We start from the raw sequence: 22474 nt of genomic DNA on the forward strand, positions 1-22474 counted from the left end.
GAGATTTGTACAATGTTTATGATAGGTCATATGGGAGAGGGAGAAAGATCAAAACATGTGGAAAAAGCAATTGTCCAATAATCTAAAAGTCCAGAAAATAACTTAAACACCAAAAAATGACAGATATCTAATACAATTGCACAACTTTAAAAACAAGATTAGGTAGTTCAGACTACCAAAAGAAAGGAAATACAGCAGTTCACATAGGGAACATTTCTTCAGCATCCTCATATCCTATGAAGAAAGCCTTCTTTCTATGTGGCTTTTCCTTGTTAGAAACAATGACATGGATTCATTCTGTAGAATTCACTGAGTTTGGAAGAACTAGCTCCAGGCAACAGATTCCAAAGGTCCCAGCATTTTCCTGCATCCATTCTATATTTTGTGTGTGTTACACAAAATGTGGAGTCTATGAAAAATTAAGATAGGTTTGTCACTGATTATTTTGCTTCAGATAGGGAAACACTGAAGGAGAGTGTAACTTGCTTCCTCATAAATGGTTTTGGGCTGGGGTACAAAATACTTTTTGACATAAGTATTACTACCCACAATAATGTTTTTCAACATCTCTAACATTAGAATAAAATTCATCAAATACAACTCTAAGTTGTGTCTCCCTTACCTGACAAACTTGAGGTCCAAAGTGTTGGAATTCTGGATTTTGGGGGGGGGGGGGGATTTGGAATATTTGCATATGCACAATAAGGCATCTTGGAGTTTGGGCTGCAAATGTCATCAACCCAAGCCAGCAGAGCTAATAATGAAGGATGCTGAAAGCTGTAGTCCAAAAACAGCTGGAAAGCCAAACTTTGTCCACCCTTGGGTTAGATTGTGGCAACAACTTATTACCAAAGTACTGAAGGTTTATGCTCTGCTATTAAACTGCTCCCCAGTTCTGACTTCAAACATTTTCAGTACTATGACTACTGGGTCCCCATTTTTCAGAGAAGAGACCAATACTTAGAGGAACTAAATTAATTCAAAGGTATTCATTTGTTAAATGCCTGTACTACAGCCACAAGATTGTGAGTTCAGTCCCAGGGTCTCCAAGGTCAACTCAGCCTTGCAGCCTTTCATAGATCACTAAAATGAATACCCAGATTGTTGGGGGTGATTAGCTTACACATTGTAAACTGCTTAGGGAGTGCTTAGTTCACTGATAAGTGGTATAGAATGTACTTGCTATTGCTGTTGCTATTTTTTTTAATTTTTACTATGTTCTTACTTGCAAATTTGTCAACAGCCCCAAACAAATGAATTTAAAAAAACCATCAGGACTTGCTATATTCCTATAGTAGATGGACATCCTGGCATTTTTAAGTCCAAACAGTGGCTGACCTTGCTTTGGGCCCTCCGGCCTCACATAGAGGTGCCAACTGGAATGGTGTTCAGGTTTTGCAGTCTTCCCTGTTTGGAATACCACTCTGGAAGTTGCTTCCCCCCGTTGTTTGCCTTGGCTTCTGGTATGAGTGGAGGATTCCACCAGTTGTGGCAGTCTGGGCTCGGCAGGGCTTCTGCTGCAACTCCTTCTGCTGTCCCGCCTTTGGGGCTTGTTGCTCTCTTCCCTGGCTGCTGAGGAAGCACAGGTGGGTCAAAGCGTCTCCCTCCCTCTTCCAAATTGTTTTCACATGGTTCTTCTCTCATTCTGCTTTCCCCTTCTTTTACAAGCCATTTACTCCCCCTCATCCCAAAGATGTGTGTGCACCTAGGCAACAGTGCTCAGGGAAAATCAGAGTATTAAGAGAGGTTTATACCAGGTTCCTATGTTCTGCTGTTTGTGAAGCTACCTTTGGCTTTATAGACTGCCTTATGCCCTTCCTAATATTTCAGCTAAAAACTGGTATGAATGGCAATGTTATACCAGTAACAGCCAGATACAAATTTGGAGTCCTTGGCACATCTTTATTGTGTTAGCCATATTCTTCTAATTCACTATTTGACTTATATATTATGTATGTTTATTATGCATTCAAATACATTTCTATCTCCAAACTAAGTTCATAAAACAGTTAACCATTTAGCTTATTGTTTAATAAAATTATATTGGAATGTACAAGGTTTTCTTCTACAACATCAGAGCACTGATTCATCTTGCTGAGACCTGTACATTGTGACTTGCAGTGGTTTTCTACACCCTGCAATCTACAGTGTTTAGTTTTGAAGATAACAGGGAAGTAATCCATGTTCCTTTGCATGCAGGGCATGTGCATTATCACTCAAACTTAATTATTCTTCTAATACTGTATCATTCAAATCCAGAATCAGTACTTCCAACATATAACAAATATTTCAGCTAAGGAGAAGGGCCGGAGTGAACTATCACATTAAGGACCTCAACAGACCAGCACTAAACGCCGGCCTCAGGGAAGAGTGGGGATATGACGTCTGCACGATGCACGCCCCGATGCTGGCATCATGCTGTGCACCCAACCGCTGCATCCAGATGATGCATGCCAAATGTAGGGCCAGAAAGTGCCACAGTGGTGGCAAAAAGGAGATGCTTTTTGCAGCTTCTTTTTGCATCACAGTAAGGCCAGGTCAGAGTCACAGTGTGTCGTTGCCGTGGCTTCAATCCATTGAGGAAAGGGGCAACTGCAGGCCACTCAAAAGGGGTGGTCTGTTGAGCCCCTAAGTTTACTTGCTGAAACTAATATACTTAGTAGAAGAATCTTCTATCTTGTCAACATTTTAAATATAAGTCAACTGGTTAGGCAAGCCTCTCTCATATAAGTGAGGTGCCATCACCAAGAAAGTCCCAGAACTGGCTTCCTTTTACCATATCACTGATGAAATAAGCACAGCTGGGTCTCCACAGATGACAGCAACATATACTGAAAGAAATACTGGAGATTTTCCTCCAAATAACCAACTCTAGACCATGTATATATTAAGAATATAGAAGATCTTCTATACTGATATTTAATATATCATATCTTCTATATTGCCATTGCTCCATCTACATCCAGATCTTTGAAATCTTTTAAAAGAACACATCAGGGTCTGTACATCATTTACATGCAAAGCATTTGATTTACAGATGATACTTGTTATATGAAATATCTAATAATTTGTTGAATTATATAAGGGGTGGATTTAAAATTCAATAATCAACATATTTCTATATTCTAATAGTAACCACCTGTTAAGTAATGGATAGAATAGACACAACATGTTCTTTTCCTGCTAATGCTAGTCTAGCTGTTGCATTTGGGGTCAGCTGTAGTGTCCAGGCAGTCTTTAGAGGTGTACCCACAGTGTGTTTTCCTGTAATGTGATCTAGGCATTATAAGGACACTGTACTACAGGGAGAATGTCTATGTCACAATCAAAGGATGTGTGGAAGTTGGGATTCCCTCTTATTTAAGTGAATGTGAAGATAAGCTGACCAACATGGTTCTGTTCTAAACCCAGCCTGGCAACTGGCCAAAAATAAGAAATATGTGTCTGCCAAGCTGTTTTTTGCATCCCTTTATCATTCCAGGCTTCCCAGCCCACTTTAACAGTGCAATCCCTCTTTTAAGGAAGTTGCTGTACTACCTAACATCAGAAAATCACCATTTTTTTTTTCAAAGTCCTGCCACCTTTACATTAACTTGCTTGGCAGTTTTAGCAGTTTGTGCAGCTACCAAAAAAAGAAAAGAAAATTGGACTTGCTGAAATTGCTCATTCCTGGTCAAGAAGATCAGTCTGCACTGCAGAAATAATGCAGCTTGACACCAGTTTAACTGCCATGGCTCCATCCTACAGTTTTCTGGGATTTGTAGTTTTGTCAGATATCAGCACTCTTTGGCAGAGAAGACTTGTAGTACTTAAAGAGGTATCAAACTGCATTATTTCTACAGTGTAAATGCACCGCAAGTGATCCTAAAGTCAACTAGCTTCACTATCTGTTCTGTTTATAACAGGCCTGTAACTGGTTCCAAAGGATCGATGGAGGGTTATTGCATCACCATTTAAAGAGGACACAATCTAACATCTGACATATTAGAATAAGCAAGAAATATAAGGATCATGAGCCCAGATATCTTTCCTTTCTGTGACTTCTTCATGTTCTGTTTCATTCACTTAGGCTATAAATGTGTGTGCTTGTCTCTTTCTTTCTTTTTAAGCTCTGTCATAGAAAGATATCCTGCACAGGGTGTGAAGCCCACAGTGGCCTTTGAAGTAAACTCACCTTCACCACCCTTGGAAGCAGCTGTGAGACTCATGTAAGACTAGCTCTTCAAAGATATCAGCTGTAGGAAGCTCATCTCTTAACATTTAGGCAGATGCCGGAATGGAAAGCGAAGCTCCTTTGAAGATCTCCTACAGAGAACGTGAAACCTCTCTCTCTCTCTCTCTCTCTCTCTCTCTCTCTCTCTCTCTCTCTGTTTCCTGCAGAGAATGTGAAACCTCTCTGTCTGTCTGTTTCCCCCATCCCCTCACCCTCTCTCTCTATATATAATGAATTGGTTTGATATACTGAGGCTTCTGATGGCATAAAGCCTAAGGAATGGTAAATCCCCTCTTCCTTCTCCCTTTAATTTGTCTGCAGTGGAAAGAAAACACTTGAGACTCATTAGTCTACTTGGCATGGATGGGAGCTCTCATTTTTCCCAGTGTTGTGGAAAAAACTGAAATTCATACATTGGTTGCTACATCTGTTATTAACTCAAGTTAAGTCAATACCAGTAACTTGTTAACTAGAAACATCTTTGGGCTTCTATACCTAAATATCCCCTTGGTGTAATAGAACCCCACTGGTGTCATTTGATTGTGAAAATACTGATGTCATTTATTACCATCACTATACCAATAGGTAAACCAGATGGCTAGAATGTGAAACTCTTGTTTTCTTCAACTGCTAGCCTGGAAGAGATGAGTGATTTGATCAGGTTGATGGCGCTGCAACTACTGCTGTTGTTGTTGTTGGGTGTCTTCAAGTCAATTCAAACTTATGGTAACCTTAATGCGAACCTATCACAGGATTTCCTTGGCAAGATTTGTTCAGAGTGTAGCAACTTTTATCTCCTATCAAATCAACAAGCTAGTAATAATTAGATCACATTGCTTTTGATTTGACAATCATGGCTAACTTAAACCTGATCAAGGTTTTACAATCAGATTTACTGGAAAATTCTGTTACCTGGTTAAGCAGAAGATACAGGGACAAATTAGACATGATATGAGATTAGAAATGGGAAAGAATTTCATTTGGTCCTCAGTTTTAAATGAACTGACCTAATTTGCACTTCTTCCAGTACTATGTTGTTTGGAACATAGTTCTCCTTCAAATTGCACACCTCTCTGAATCTTGCGATTCAGTTATCAGTTGAAAAAATGCACACATGTACACTGGGGAGTACAAAAGTGTATGTATTAAGGAATGATGTATATAAAAACAAGTGTGAACTTTATGTAATTTCAAAAGTTGTAAACTGATGCAAAAATTGAGCAGAACTGATTTATTACATAATATATGTAAAACTAGTGAGCATGATGTAGTGGTTTGAGCATAGGCCTTTGACCATGTGGTGGAGAGTGGGGTTCAAATTCCTGCTCAGCCATGGAAACCTGCTGGGTGACCCTGGGTGAGTCACAAACTCTGAGCCCCAGAAAACCATGTGATAGGTTTGCCTTAGGGTCACCTTTAGTCAGAAACTACTTGAAGGCACACAACAACATGTAAAATTAACACAGAGTAGAAAGATAATAACTCATCTCTAAGTGGAATATTAATGTTTTTATATCACTACCAACAAATAGCCATGGGGGAAAAGATTGCATTAGGACTAATAGGCAGCGGGAGAGTAGATCTAACTCTCCCTCACATGGTTTCCCAATGATGGACATTGCTCCTATGGGCTGTTATTCAGCATTATACCTGCCTTTGTTCCTGTCCATGGCTAACAGATGCTTATGGCGGGGGGGGGGGGGGGGATAAAACCCACAATTTAAATAACCATTACTACTGGGTCCTAAGCATGCTTATTTGAAATTGAATCCAATTTCTTTAATTTAGACTTCATAACGCTACAAAAGAGTGGATATAAGGAAGGTTTTTCTTTTTTATGTCAACACGAGCGTGGTTACAATACTGAAAAGTTAACTAGCACTGAATGAAATGAATGCCATTGCTAGAACATTGAACACACACACACACACACACACACACACACAAGGATACAAACGTATGGCTTCAACACATGTCCCAGTATACAATAACACAACATGGTATGGATGAATTTGCTTCTCACCATATGTCTGCCACTCCTGAAAGAGTAACAGTACAAGCAGACCACACACCTCTCTGGAAAAGAAACTCAACATACTGCCTGAAGGTTTAAGCCAAGAGGATTTGTTCCTTAATAGACTTGACCCCTTCCTTTTTTACAGGATTGCAAAGCACTGTCTTCATGCAGTGTCCAACATGCACACATGCACACACACAGCCTTTGGTAGCATAATGAAGTACCAATTTTCTAGAGCTCTCCTTTGTTTTCTTTTTGCTTCATAAAAATCTAGAATTTGTCCCAGTAGTTTCATGACTGTTATTCTTATGCTATCTCTAAATGCTGGTACCTGCTATTAATTTACACTAATAGGAAGCAATCCCCATCTCTCTGAAGTGACTTGGCAGCCTTGTCAGAAAAGCAATGTTACACAGTTTCCATTCCAAGTAGGTTTTTACTGTAAAACTCAGTAGTCCAGAGTTAAAATGAAACAAGCAGAGAAAGGATTCCTTGGGACTTTTTGTAAATGGAGAAGTTATTAATGGCATAGGAAACAATGCCCTATGAGGAGCCACTTAGGCAGAAGACAGAATTAAGAGGTGACATGATCTTTGTGTTTAATTATTTGAAAGGGTAACAAATGGAGCAAGCTTGTTTTCTGCTGCTCCAGAGACTGGGACATGGAGCAACAAACTACAGGAAAAGAGATTCCACCTCAACATTAGGAAGAACATCCTGATAGCATGGGCTGTTCAACAGTGGAATACACTGTCTTGGAGTGTGGTAGAGTCTCCTTCTTTAGAGGTTTTTAAACAGAGGCTGGATGGCCATCTGTCAGGAGTGCTTTCATTGTGTATTCCTACATGGCAGGAGATTCAATTCGATGGCCCTTGTGGTATCTTCCAACTCTAAGATTCTATAATGGTCAATTAGCATGCTCCAAGCAGCATCCAGTTTTCTGACCCAGTGACCCAAGTTGTGTTTGTGCTTGTAATAAAAGCATTTATTACTGGCCTTGGAAGCCTCCAGACGAAGTCAGAGAAAGTAAGACCTGTGCTCCTCTAAAGGCTCCCCCTCCCCTGGCCTTGGAATTCACCAGAGGAAGTCAGAGCAAGTACGACTTTCTGCTCCCTGAGGACCACTCTTCCTCAGAAGGCCTGAGTTGGCAATAGCCTCTAAAGCTGCTTTAACACCTCAGTAAGGGAGAGCCAGCTACAGCTTTTCTTTTTTCTTTCCTGTTTCTGCCATTGTCTCACTTTCTCCCATTGATCACTGGGCAGTGAATCCTATCCTTCCATGGCTCCACACATTTCTCCCAACCTGACCCCCATTCAGCCTCTTCCTGTCTCCCTGCTTCCATTTCTCTGTTCACTGTGGAACTGTCGCTCTGCTGCCCCTAAAGCAGCAGAAATTCATGACCTTTTTCTCTCCAAATTCTTTAATCTCCTCACTCTCACCGAAACCTGGCCCATGATACCTCAACCCCCACTGTCCTTTCTCTTGGTGGTCTCTCCTTCAACCACTCTAGCCACCCTGAGGGTCGAGGAGGAGGGGTTGGTATCTTGCTATCTAACTCCTGCCAGTTCCAAGTTCTACCTTTCCCCCCAGCTATCATTTCCCTTCCTTTGAGTTTCATCCTATTAGACTCTTTTTTCCTCTACAGCTCCGGGTTGCAGTTATCTATCGCCCTCCTGGTTCTACTACCCAGTTCCTCTCAGACTTCGAATCATGGCTGACATTCTTTCTTTCAGATTCAGTCCCCACTTTGACCCTAGGCGACTTTAATATCCACGGTGACGATTCCAATAACCCTACAACATCTCGCTTCAACTCTCTCCTAGCTTCTTTTGGCCTCCAACCACATTAAAACTCTTCAACTCATTCTCTCGGTCACTGTCTTGACCTAGTTCTTGCTGCAAACTGTGCCATTTCTGACTACCTGGCACTTGACTTTCCACTATCTGACCATCATTTAATCTCCTTTGCTCGTACTTATACTCCACCTCCTCACCATACTGTTCAACACCATTTTCGTGATCTTCAATCTGTTAACTCTAACCATCTTGGTCTGACCCTGGATTCTTCTCTCTCTTCCCTAAATCTTGGGGATTCTGCTGACTCAGCAATGTCTTTATTTAACCCCATTCTTTCCTCAACTCTTGACCGCTTTGCCCGTCTCTGTATGCACTTCTTCCTCTAGGACTAGGCCTCAGCCCTGGCTTACCCCCCTCATTAAGTTGCTCCGGTCCTGCTCTAGAGTGGCCAAACATCTTTGGAGAAAGTCCAAACAGTGGGCTGACTTTATTCATTACAAATTTGTTCCTTCCTCCTTCTCACGTGCCCTGTCTATAGCAAAACAAACTTATTACAAATCATTGATCTCCGCCAATGAGAGGCGCCCACAGCGTCTTTCTTCCACCTTCAACACTTTGCTTAAATCTCCCTTTCCTCCTGTCTCTTCATCATTCTCTCCCAATGACTTTGCTAATTACTTCATCTCAAAGATTACCACCATTCGCTCTGAGATAGTCCCTTTCGATTCTTCTTCTGCTCATAATCTTCTATCACCCTCGCCTAATAAATTTTCTGTGTTTCCTCCTGCTTCTCTGGATGAATTCTCTACACTTCTGAACTCTTCCAAACCTGCAACTTGTTCTCTTGATCCAATTCCTACTCGTCTTCTAATTTCCATAGCTCCCTCTATTCTGCCTTTGCTTCTCCATGTCTTCAATCTCTCTCTCTGTACAGGCTCCTTCCCTTCGGCCTTTAAACATGCTCTCATTTCCCCAATTCTGAAAAAAAACTTCTCTTGACCCCTCCTCTCTGTCTAGCTATCATCCGATTTCTCTTCTTCCCTTTCTTTCTAAGATCTTGGAACGGGTTGTTTATTCTCACTGTCTTGAGTTTCTTGAAGCCAACTCCATTCTCGATCCCTATCAGTCTAGTTTCCACCCACGGCATTCTACAGAGACTGCTCTCACTAAGATCTCAAATGACCTTTTACGAGCCAAGGCTAATGGCCTTTACTCTGTTCTCAACCTTCTTGATTTGTCTGCAGCCTTTGACACCATTGATCACAGCCTTCTAGTTGACATACTCTCTGACCTTGGGTTCTCAGACTCTGTTCTCGACTGGTTTAAATCTTATTTGTCAGACAGATCTTTTGCAGTGGTCACAGGTGGTCAGACTTCATCCTCTGTTCCCTTATGTGTTGGAGTTCCCCAGGGCTCTGTTCTGGATCCCCTTCTGTTTTCTCTCTACACACTGTCCTTAGGTAAACTCATTAGCTCTTTTGGTTTTTCCTACCATCTGTACGCCGATGACACCCAGTTGTATCTTTCCACCCCTGACCTTTCTCCAAGGCTTGAACAGCAAGTTTCGCCTTGTCTCACAGCTGTCTTGCAGTGGATGTGCCATCGGCGTTTGAAGCTCAACATGTCCAAGACGGAGCTTCTTGTCTTTCCTCCTAAGTCCACCCTTCAACACTCCTTTTCTGTCTCTGTGGACAACATTTCTATTCAACCAGTCCAGCAAGCCCGTAGTCTTGGTTTTATCTTTGACTCTTCTCTGTCGTGTACCCCTCAGATCCAGACCACAGCCAAGGCTTGTAGATTCTTCTATACAATATTGCCAAAATCCGACCTTATCTCTCTGCCTCTACTGCCAAGATTTTGGTCCATGCCCTAGTGGTATCACAACTTGATTACTGTAACATCCTCCTGGCTGGGCTTCCTCTTTCTCACCTCCGTCCTTTAATTTCTGTCCAGCACTCAGCTGCACTCATTATCACATCGGCCCCCCGCTCTGACCATAGCTCTCCTTTGTTGGCATCCGTTCACTGGCTCCCCCTCCCTTTTATGTATTCAGTACAAGCTCCTGCTGTCGACGTTTAAAGCCCTCAATGGACTGCCCCCCCCCCTTATTTATCAGACCTTCTTTCTCCTCACCTTCCCACTCGGGCCCTCCGTTCTGGTAGTCAAAGTCATCTGTCCCAGCCCAGGATTTCCTCTGCCCCATCTAGGATTCGCCCCTTTTCACTTGCTGCCCCTCACTCCTGGAAACTTCTTCCCTCGCGAGCAAGGGCCATCACTTCTTTAACCAGCTTCAAAACGGAGTTGAAGACCATCCTGTTCAGAGAAGCGTTCCCAGACATTGCGTGATTGTCACTTGCTATCTGATGTTCTTTTTGTTGCCTGTTTTACTGAACCATTTCCTGTATTGCTATGTGTTTTATTTGTATTATCCTATCATTTCTTAGATTGTACACCATAGGCAAGTTTACTCTTTTATATTTGTTGCTTTTATGTACAGCGCTGTGCAAATCTACAGTGCTATATAAATAATAATAATAATAATAATAATAATAATAATTTAAGCAGAGGGTTAGAGGGATAAAAAGACTATATTTAGGAGAGCTGTCCACACACTCTCTCTTTGCTCTTCTATCCCCACCAGCCAATATAGTCCCTCATTTATTAGTGGGTATATGGAAACCAAGGAATCTGAACTTCAAAATTTCCAACTGTGACTTCACTTTTAAACTGGATCCTTGTGTCTACTGCAATTACCACTGATTTTTTTTAAAGCACAAATAAGTAAAAATAAACAGTTTGCCTTTTTGAATACACACTGTTCAGCATTTCACAAATGAAAATAGGGACACATGTGACCAAGCCACATTAGTTTAGTCAGGATAGCAAAAGTTATTAATAAGGAAGAACACACAAGCTAGGAGAGACTGCAATAGTTTGCTTTTTACACAAGATTCAACAGGACTGTCCCTGCTAAATCAGGACTGTTGAAAGAAATGCACATATCCCATCCCATATTTTCAGTTCTGTCCCACTTCTCATCCTATGGCTTAATCCCATCTGCCCATTTTGCTTCCAAGTCTGCATTCCCAATTTCATTCTTCAGTTTACTAGTAATTAAAAACATAAGAAGAACCCTGATGGACCAGATGAAAGATCCTGCATTCTTCATTCCATGGTGACAAGCCAGATACTTCAGCAAGCCCACCAGTAAGGCATGGAGGCCTTTCCCCACAGTTAGTTCACAGCAGACTAGTATTCTGACAAACACAGTCTCTGAACATGGAAAGTACATCACTTCCTGAGTCATCTGATGGAGTGGTGGCCTGACTTCAGGAGTCTACTTCGGGTTTTCATTAAACTCCCCCCAACCCAACCATTGAAAGGTTTTAATTTACTAAGCAGAAGTGCATACCCAGGAACAAATCTAGGATCATGAAAAGCAGACTCCCCCCCCCCAACCTGGCACCTTTCAGATGTGACAAATTACAGTTCCCATCATCCTTACCCTGCCATGGCTACTGACTGGAGCTGTAGTGCAAATTGGGCACCAGACTGGAGAAGGTTGGTAGAGACTAACCAAACAGAGAGGGAGGAGCGGGCTTGTGCACATCACCTGCTGACTGCCTGCACATGTACAAATCATGCACATGGATAGGCTTTGTGACCAAGGCTGGAGATCCTGCTCAAAGAAAGTATCATGCTGAACATGGACAGGAGAAGAAGTAAGGCTGGAAGGCACCATGCTGTTTTGTCTTGCTTCCTGCTCTGCCATAACATCCACATGCTCCTCAAATATTAAATGATCATAAGTTGGCACTCTTGCTTGGAGAACATAAGAATAAGTGCCTTATTCTATCAGACCAAGAGAAATCTCATCTGACATTTTTTGCAAGAATCTCAGTAACAAGGAGGAAATCCTGCCAAGTATTATATTGTACTGTACTGTAACCATTTCATTACCTGTATCTGGTCTTTTCCTGAGCAGCTTACAGTGATACATACAACACTCTTATATCCACTTTATCCTCACAACAACTCTCAGAGGAAGACTGAGAAATCATGACTGGCCCAAGATCACCCAATGCGCCTGCAGGCTAAAGGAATATCTGAACCTAATCCTAGCCTGACACTCTATCCATTACAACAGATTGGTTCTCGTGTGTTTCCCCACCTCAACTCAGCCATGGTGACTAAAAAGCACATTATAAGTTAACCTGCTTTTTATTTTATTTTTCTGTTTGTCATTAGTGCTACATGAGCCATACTCATATCAGCAACTTCTATAAGCTGGAGCAATTCCAAAATGTACCGACTATGGAAGATGTTTGCTAGCGTGGATATATTTGCACCCCTTGTACACTCCTTCTTTAAATTCCACTACTCCCGCTGAATAACTTGGATAACAACTCATCACAACTGATATAGCTGCTGCCGTTACACAATACGTCTTAGCAGAGTAAAGATAAGTAGGATGTGGTAATAGCAAACAGCAGTTTACTTAAAATTTGCTTTCCATTTGGCAGCTTTGGAGCACAATCCACAGGAAGGAACACACAGCCATATAATCTCCTATCTGTATTTCTAATCTCCACTATTTCTATTACATGCCTGGCTTTCTCTGGAATCTAGCCCATGGGAGAGATGCTAGAGTGATTACATATATATATATATATATATATATATATATATATATATTTCCCTTGGAGGGTACATATATAAATGTACTATACTAATTATGGCGGACGGACGGGGGAATCGAACCCTTGACCTCCAGAGTCCTACTCCAAAGCTTTAACCGCTATGCTAGTCACCAACGCGCTTGTACAAAGTGCGGGATGAGTCCTTCCTGAATCTTCGTTCGCGAAGCAAAGCCAGAGAGAGAGAGAGAGATACTAATTATAGTGTGTGTGTGTTAACTAAGGGCACAATCCAGCCAAACTTAAATACTGTACTTTGAAAAACTGTACCTTTCAGATAGAGAGATTTACAACTCAACCCAATGAAATCCCACCAAATAAATGCAGGTTACTACCACTCAGTGTGCACAGGGTTACAATTGCAAGCATGTACCTCTTGAAATCAGTGGCATTTATAAATGCATATTTTTGACTGAATTATGTCTAATGTCTTTCACCATCTAACTCAATAATGACACTTCCTGTGTCTAATGGAGTTACCCTACTGTGATTTAGCAAGGATAAAATTGCACCAAATTGTCTTCCCATTGCGTAATATCAATCTATTTTTCAGAATGAAATTAAAGAGACTATTCTGGGCAAATTTGATGCATCTTTTGCATTAGCAGAAATTTTCTTATGAAATTTGTTTCCGATAGTTGAGAATACAGATAATGATAATGTTAAAAATAATACTTATTCCTGAATATGGAGCTCAGATGTCACTGAATGAAGGAAAAATTTAATAATCCCTGGCAATAATAAATGAACTGTGTAGCTTTCTCTTCTTGCTGTCAATGGAGCTACCAGCCAAATTTAGGCCATGCCTGGACATTATGACAAGCCAAAATTCAAGAGAGTTCCATTTTGTCAAGGACAAGACAGCATGTTAGTGCATCCTGGAAACAGTTGCTGCTATCAGTGAGAACAGCTAAACAAACCAGCAAACTTGGATATGTACTTTGTTTCCTATAGCATGTGAAGCCAGCAAGATCAGACCCACCGGCTTGTCTCTCTCCCCAACAAATAGTTCAGGATTTGTTTTCTGGCATGTTGAGAGAAAAGTAAGCCAACAAACAGGCTCCCCCCTACATTTCCTTGTCCAATAAACATGCTTGCAGACCAGTGCTATGTTCTGCTACTTTGGCTGCAAAAGAAATATTGGCCAGCAGGTACCAGGACAACAACAACAACAACAACAACAACATATTTATATCCCGCCTCTCCCTTCCCAGACCTAGGTGGGTAACAACAGTCCAATAAAACAGATATACAGACAATAATAAAATTTCCCTAATCCCCTTAACCCTCCCTCTTTCTGCTAAAATTGCACATAAACATCAAGATACAATACAATATCCCCAGCACAGTACAAATTTTGTAACTAAGGATCAACACAGGTCGAATTATTCCAAGAGACTATCAGGCGAGGCGGTGAAAGAGTGAATGGATCAATTTGGTTAATGCAGCTGGAGGTTAGTCTGGAAAGGCCCACCGAAAGAGATCTGTCTTTATCGTCTTTTTAAACACCTCCAAAGATGTAATATGGCGGATCTCTTCCAGCAGATTACATATTTTAGGAGTGGTAGCTGAAAAGGTCCTCTGGGAAGTCACCACTAGCCTGGTTTTCTTTGGCTGGAGTAGATTCCTCCCAGAGGACCTGAGAGCACAGGCAGGATTGTATGGCAGGAGGCGTTCCCTCAAGTATGCTGGACCCAAGCCATGTAGGGCTTTATAGGTAATAACCAATACCTTGTACTGAGCCCGGAAGCTAATAGGCAGCCAATGAAGAGATTTCAATATAGGTATAATAGGGTCGAATTTAGCTTTACCTACGACCAACCTGGCTGCCATATTCTGAATCAGTTGCAGCTTCCAAATGTGACACAAGGGTTGCCCCATGTAGAGCGCATTAGAGAAATCAAGACAAGAGGTTACCAGTGAATGTACAATTGTTTATCCCTCTGCTCCAGGTAGGGTCGCAGCTTGCGTATAAGCCGAAGCTGATAACAGGCACTTTTTGCTGTCATATCAACCTGGGAAGACAGCTGAAGCAACAAATCCAGAAGTACCCCCAAGCTGTGGACATAGCCCTTTAGGGGAAGTGTGACTCCTTCTAGGACTGATGAACAAATCTCCATACCCAGTGTAGGATTTCCTATAGATGCAGCTGAGGCAGTGACAGTAGAAGCACACTGCTATAAATAATAATAATAATAAACTGTTTATTTTTATACCGCTTTTCCTCGAGATCAAAACAGTGCACATCTACAAAACTATCACAGTATAACTGTATGGTGAAAGCCAGTCCCCACCCCAAAGACACAACAATGCCCACTACTGCTCCATTTACAAAAATTATAACTAATGCTCTGATTACCACCACTGTCCCTGTAACTTGCTTCCATAACATTTTTTTTCTGCCTTTGCTGCTCACTGACACTATTTCAAAAGTGGCAAATAAGACCTATGTGCATTCTCTGCTCTCCCACTGAAATCAGTGGGATTTGGAAGTGCTCAGTTTTGGATGAGTTGGACCCAGTATTTTTCCAGTTGTTGAAAACTGAAACTGAAACCCCAGAGCTATTTTTTAAAATATATATATATATACATATATGATCGGGTCTACTGAAAGTGCTACAGGGAAAGACAGTCATGCTGGCCTAAAGCTCATCTACATCTTTCCTGCCTTTCTTGACAGCATAAACACAAGAAACAGCTTTTCCAGGAACAGTGGCGCTCTGATCTTGGGCTTCTGTTCCAGGCAATCAGTGATATAGCCCAGCTGCCTACCAAAGGGACTTCAAAATTGACCCAGAGTGACTCATATGCTGATTGCCTTTGTGGCTCAGCTTTTAAGTAAAGGGTCATATTCATGACCAAGTTACAGCTGCCTGGAAAATAGGCCAACAGACTTGTGTGGCTGCTGTTGTATTGTATCTTCTACCAAGGAGCCTTCTTTCTGTTGCAAAAACAAAGTTTATAGTTACTGCTTAATTTGAGACCTAATTTCTCAAATCATCATCAGAGGATTTACTCAAATAAAAGCAACATGTTCCACAACCAAGCTAGCCCAGGAAAATAAAAGCAATCATCTTTCTTTTTACAGTTATGCCCTCATGACATGCTGACTCTTCCTAGTTGTAACCACTTTTGATGTCACCAAAGATGGAGGAAAAATTATGATTAAGCAGAATATAGCCAGTAATTGAGTAATTGTTCAGTGGTAAAGGAAGAAGCATGTGTGGAGACAGAGGACCTAAGATCGTCATATTACCCACTTGGCTGGATTTTACCCAGATTCTTGGGATGCCGCCTGGGGTCCTTTTGGACCATTAGCTGGCCCCAATTGAAAGTGTTAATTAAAAATGAAGGAAGCAAGTCTCTACTCCTTGTAGAAGCCAAGGTATGGAGAAAATATGTAGACACTTTCCTGTCCAAAGGATTTGTGAAAAACCAGTTTGCCGCTGCTTTTCATTGTGCTTAATCAATTAATGAAGTCTTGTGCCTGACATTTCCATAGTTGTAAATGTGGCCCTTCCCCTCCCAATTCCAATTCCAAATCTTCTAGGTCTATGTTACGGTGTCTGGAGAAAAAGGCTAGTGGAGTTCTGTTTTGCTAAGCTATGTGCAGAAATTTCACAGAAAACAGTAGAGCCATTGGTATGAGAGGGCCAGGGGTGCAGCAAAGCAGGGTAAAAGTTGCTAGTACTATTTTGTAATTATTTTGAGGTGACATGGAGTCTGTCGTTTTTGCTTACCTAACCCCACATATAGGGCTTCTGTTGCCACACTCAGTTTTACAGCCACTTCTCCTGCAGCTGCTTCAAGTTGTCCAGCTATCCCAGCGCCAAACCTCAGTTGGGAACAGGGTCAAACTTCTAGATGACTCTGGTGCAATTGTGGAAGGTGTGGCCATAAAAGAAAACCTCCCCTACTTCACATTATTTGTCATAAGAGTATCTTATAGGCTTTCCATCTTTTTATACATGTATAGAATCATAGAATCTTAGAGCTGGAAGGGACCACAATGGTCCTCTAGTGCAACCCCCTGCTATGTATATCCTACTATGTTAAATGGGTAAATGTGAATAGAAGATATATATATTTTTATATACAGTGGGCCCTCTCCTTACGTGGGGATCTGTTCCAGATCCTCAGCATAAGGGAAAATCCTGGAAATAATGGGGCGTGTGCATGTGGCGGAGCGGCGCGTGCATGCCATGGGCACATGGGCCGTTGTTTCCCTATCCAAGTGGCTTCAGCATACGCTGAAAGCCATGTAAAATGCATCCAGAGTAGTGTAGTGGTTTGAGCATTGGACTACAACTCAAGGTCAGGGTTTGATTTCCCACTCTGCCATGAAACCCACTGGTTAGCCTTGGATGAGTCACACATGTTTAGCCCCAGAAAACCCAATGAAAAATGGTAGAGGTTTTTGTGAAGAGCAGCCCACTGCATGTGAATCGCTTGGAAAATCCTGGGGTCTAAGCTCAGTGAGCCATTTTCTAAGCATGTGAAACAGTATCTCATGGCACCACTGGGAGTACAGGGAATAACAGTATCATTAGCTATCTTCCATCAAACACAGTGATGGTGTAATCCTATTGTAACAGCAACCAACTAGTCAAGCATGAGAAAAAATGATTTTGTGGTACTGTGGATGGAATGTGTATGTGCATTGTCAGCACATGATGTACTTAGCCATTATATAAGCTAAACTGTTAACTATTGGCTAAACAGACCGAAGGCATATAACACAAACACAAACAAATACATAGAAGCTCCTCCCAATGTTCTGACTGCAGGAAAGATAACATCAAGCCCAGAAGAGTACTAACTCCGTGAAATACATATGACAATTTTCTTCCAAGAGACATAACATAAAAGAGAACTCTAGATCAGGAGAGGATCAGGAAACCTAGTAACTAGCAATTGCTGGAATATTACAAGGAATGACGAATCTACCAGCAATGTGCTAATGCACTGTGCATTTTTTATCTTATACATCTGCAAGACAGGATAAGACTGGGTTGAACTGAATAACTCCCCAGCGGACAGTACATTGTGGGCTGTTTCAGTTTCAGCTGGAACAATTTTATGCTAAAGAAAAATGTGTTTCCAAATGCTCATCTCTAATGTTTTTGTGTAATGTATGATTATAATCTTCTTTTATAAATAAATAGGATGGTACTCTAACAGGCTGAAGGACGCAGTCCCTCCTAAAACCTCTTTAAAATGTATCCTTTTCCAAATAATTCTGTTCTGTGTATCTTTATACTAGATATCACCAAGGCATCTCACCAGTTGTCTGGGAAAGTCCTCCAGATTCATCATATTTACCATTTTCCACCAATTCTTCTGGCAGTATCAGCAGCTACCATGTTCTCGACTTAGCAACTGAAGGTAAAGAACAAACCTTTTTTAAACCCACAAAAATTTGGTGTGAGAGAAAATTGAACTGCCCTCTCCCTATTTGGTTTGATAGTCATGCAGCCAGTGGCCAGATCCGGATGCAGTGCCAACCTTACATTAAACAGACATACAGGTTTGACTGTGAGTCTTCTTCCCTAGTCTTCATTTCTCATCTAACTTCAGAATGTTGAAAGCATGTTATCATTTTGTCTGAAATGGTAGTTTAACTATGAGCTATACAAAGATTAATCTGTAGAATCAGTATGTAGAGAGATTTTGTAGCACCTTTGAGACTAACTGAAAGAAAGAAATTGGCGGCATGAGCTTTCACAGACTTCAGTCTACTTCCTCAGATACCCTACAAATACCCAAATACAAAGCTCCAACTGCCTGCCTGAAGAAGAAAAGCCCTCCCTTCAGCCACCATCTTGGGGGGAGAGAGGCAGGCTAGCTCCAACTGCCTGCCTGTAAGAAGAAAAGCCCTCCCTTCAGCCATCATCTTGGGGGGAGAGAGGCAGGCTAGCTCCAACTGCTTGCCTGTAAGAAGAAAAGCCCTCCCTTCAGCCACCATCTTGAGGGGAGAGAGGCAGGCTAGCTCCAACTGCTTGCCTGTAAGAAGAAAAGCCCTCCCTTCAGCCACCATCTTGGGGGGAGAGAGGCAGGCTAGCTCCAACTGCCTGCCTGAAGAAGAAAAGCCCTCCCTTCAGCCACCATCTTGAGGGGAGAGAGGCAGGCTAGCTCCAACTGCTTGCCTGTAAGAAGAAAAGCCCTCCCTTCAGCCACCATCTTGGGGGGAGAGAGGCAGGCTAGCTCCAACTGCCTGCCTGAAGAAGAAAAGCCCTCCCTTCAGCCACCATCTTGAGGGGAGAGAGGCAGGCTAGCTCCAACTGCTTGCCTGTAAGAAGAAAAGCCCTCCCTTCAGCCACCATCTTGGGGGGAGAGAGGCAGGCTAGCTCCAACTGCTTGCCTGTAAGAAGAAAAGCCCTCCCTTCAGCCACCATCTTGAGGGGAGAGAGGCAGGCTAGCTCCAACTGCTTGCCTGTAAGAAGAAAAGCCCTCCCTTCAGCCACCATCTTGGGGGGAGAGAGGCAGGCTAGCTCCAACTGCTTGCCTGTAAGAAGAAAAGCCCTCCCTTCGGCCACCATCTTGAGGGGAGAGAGGCAGGCTAGCTCCAACTGCCTGCCTGAAGAAGACAAGCCCTCCCTTCAGCCACCATCTTGAGGGGAGAGAGGCAGGCTAGCTCCAACTGCCTGCCTGAAGAAGAAAAGCCCTCCCTTCAGCCACCATCTTGAGGGGGAGAGAGGCCTGTTATGTTTGTTTGTTTGTTTGTTTTACTTTGTATTGTACTTCCTGTTGTACACTGCTTTGATCTACTTTGGAAAAGCGGTATATAAATAAACATTATTATTATTATTATTACCCTAAAGGTCCTATCTGATCTTGAAAGCTAAGCAGTGTTAGCCCTAGCTAGTACATGGATGGGTGTGACCAACAAATACTAGGTGCTGTAGGCTACATTTTAGAGGAAGGAATATTCCTTGCCCTATGAAATTCATGGTCATCATAAGTCAACAGGCAACTTTGGCACGTACACACACTAACAAACATACACCTGAATGGAAGCTCATACTTACCTCAGAGAAAGCTTCACTGAACATAACCAGACGTACTTCAGACAAAACATTTATAGGGTTTGTTTTTAGCCTACATTCCTATAGGAATGTACATGGGAATCAGTGCAATTAAATTTGCAGATGACACTAAATTAGGAGAAGTAGCTAACACCTCAGAGGACAAGATCAAAATTTTAAATGACCTGAATAAACTGGAAAGTTGGGCCAAAGCAAACAAAATGCTATTCGATACAGAAAAATGTAAGGTACTGCACCTAGGGCAGAAAAAAGAAATGCATAGATATAGGATGGGAGACATCTGGCTGAATGAGACTACATGTGAAAGGGATCTAGGAGTCCAAGTAGACCACAAGTTGAACATGAGTCAACAGTGTGATGAGGTAGCTAAAAAGGCCAATGCGATTTTAGGCTGCATCAATAGAAGTATAGTGTCTAGATCAAGGGAATTAATAGTGCCACTCTATTCTGCAATGGTCAAGCCCCACCTGGAATAGTGTGTCCAGTTCTGGGCACCACAATTCAAAAAGGATGTTGAGAAACTGGAGCATGTCCAAAGGAGGGCAACTAAAATGGTGAAGGGTCTGGAAACCATGTCCTATGAGGAATGACTTAGGGAGCTGGGGATGTTTAGCCTGGAGATGAGAAGGTTAAGAGGTGATATGATAGCCCTGTTTACATACTTGAAGAGATGTCATGTTGAGGAGGGAGCTGACATGTTTTCTGCTGCTCCAGAGACTAGAACATGGAGCAATAGATGCAAGCTACAGGAAAAGAGATCCCACCTCAACATTAGGAGGAACTTCCTGACAGTAAGGGCTGTTCAACAGTGGAACAAACTCCTTTGGAGTGTAGTGGAGTCTCATTCCTTGGAGGTCTTCAAACAGAGGCTGGATGGCCATCTGTTGGGGATGCTTTGATTGAGCGTTCCTGCATGGCAGGGGGTTGGACTGGATGGCCCTTGCGGTCTCTTCCAACTCTATGATTCTATGATAAATGTGATGATTTACTTCTGGGTAGGTTTCATTGGGAACATTGAAAAAATTTGCAAAATTATTTGTTCTCCATGAGATAAGCTGTCCTGATCGCATCTCCTTGAGACAGCCTATCGTTAACTATGTTATATTTCTCACTGGTAGCACAAGAATCAAACAACAAGCATTTTCCCACATCAAATTTAATAATTTAAACAAATCATAGAATAATAGAGTTGGAAGAGACCGTAAGGGCCAATTTTATCAAATAACCGGTATAAAACTAGTTGCTCTCATTCCTATGTGAAGCAAAAACACATATATAGTTTATCACACTAGGGAGGACCCGAAGAAGAAACAGATTTAAACCAGATTTATTTTTTTAAAAAAACACAAATGCAGGAAGTTTATCAGACGATATCACTGTTAAAGTAAAATAATGTGAAATTAAACTGAACACAAAGCAGAGAAAAAAGGCAGCTTTTTACTTTCGGAACATCCTGAAAGTAAAAAGCTGCGTTTTTTTGTCTGCTTTACCTTCAGTTTAACTTTGCTTTCTTTCACTTTGGGGGTCATTTTATGCAATTAACTTCACGTTTTTTTAAAAAACTAAATCTCTTTTAAATCCCTTTTTTTCCCCCGGGATCTTCCTAGTATGGTAAACTTAATAGCACAAGCACAAGAGGACTAGTTAGTGGACCAAAAAAAAATTCAAGGAAAGTCATCTTGTTAGTTCACTACACTAGGATAATGGTCCATTATACTAGCAATTTTGTTTTCACCTGGGGTTATACAGAAGCCGTAAAGAAGGTAAGGCAAAACCATCTCATCCTCCTCATTAGAAGAAGAGAGCTACTGGCTCTGAGCAGTCAGTTTCTCCAATGCCTGGCTACTAAGGAGATCCTCAAAAGCAAGAGTTGTGGAATTGCTAACTTGATCAACTGCTTGTACAGTGGAGCAGACGGCTGTCAAAGCCACTTTTCATAAAACATTTCTCCTGTGAGAAGCCAGGCACTAGAGAAGTAAGCTGGCTGGAGATGTCACTTCTTTCTCCCAGGGAGAACAAACATAATCACTTTGCTTTCTTTCTTTTATGTCTGCTGTGCCCACAGCCTTTTTCCTCCTTCCACCACCATACCATTGTTACAGCAAAGATATCCAACTGGATTTCAAACAAACCATCCATCCAATGCTTCTTATTTCTAAACATCCATGCAACAAGGCAGCAGCTATTCTAGTTAAGCTACACAATTTCTAAAAAAAGTGTAGAAAAATAATGGTTGCAAATGTGAACTCTCAGGCCTCACAGAAAATATCTTCCAATCTCATAAGAACAAGACAAGTGAAGATATATATTGCAATCTATCATTTACATTTATGATAGGGATGGCTGTCAGCCAACCAGTTTATCTAGAGGTCTTTGACATAAAACTTGGAACAATGCCTTAAAGAAAAAATCATGATGTAATATTACAAAGACAAGATCCACTCCAAATAATTCACTATAATAAATGTTCCTCTCTGGGACACGGGCTTGTCACATTATATCTCCATTCCTTTCTTTCTAAACTCTGAGTATTAATAACTGTGCCATACGACCCAAAAGATTCCGCTTAAAAGGCCTTTAAAAATGCAAAAAGATAACTTATCAAAGTAATTAAAATTACTTACAACCTCAAAATAACTTTTTGTCATTATTGCCACTTGTTGTATTCCTAGCTAGCTGCAATAGCTGAACACCAGCTAAACTAA

At 41.6% G+C, this 22474-nt stretch overlaps 1 protein-coding gene across 3 annotated transcripts in view; it reads right to left on the reverse strand.

Moving 5' to 3' along the window:
• Window positions 1-22474, reverse strand: part of KALRN (kalirin RhoGEF kinase) — a 719845-nt gene that overhangs the window by 603469 nt on the left and 93902 nt on the right. The window contains exon 2 of one of the 3 annotated variants that reach the window (XM_089520232.1): window positions 1339-1569. The exons of 1 other annotated variant lie outside the window; for it this stretch is intronic. In XM_089520232.1, the coding sequence (XP_089376358.1) occupies window positions 1339-1569 (231 nt within the window). Of the gene's footprint in view, window positions 1-1338; window positions 1573-22474 lie in introns of all 3 variants that reach the window. One more of the 3 variants, XM_089520233.1, reaches the window with a different exon arrangement.

The sequence above is a fragment of the Sceloporus occidentalis genome, unplaced genomic scaffold (assembly GCF_023333645.1).
Source record: "Sceloporus occidentalis isolate IW3139 unplaced genomic scaffold, rSceOcc1.0.p SCAF_4, whole genome shotgun sequence".
NCBI classification, from domain to species: domain Eukaryota; kingdom Metazoa; phylum Chordata; class Lepidosauria; order Squamata; family Phrynosomatidae; genus Sceloporus; species Sceloporus occidentalis.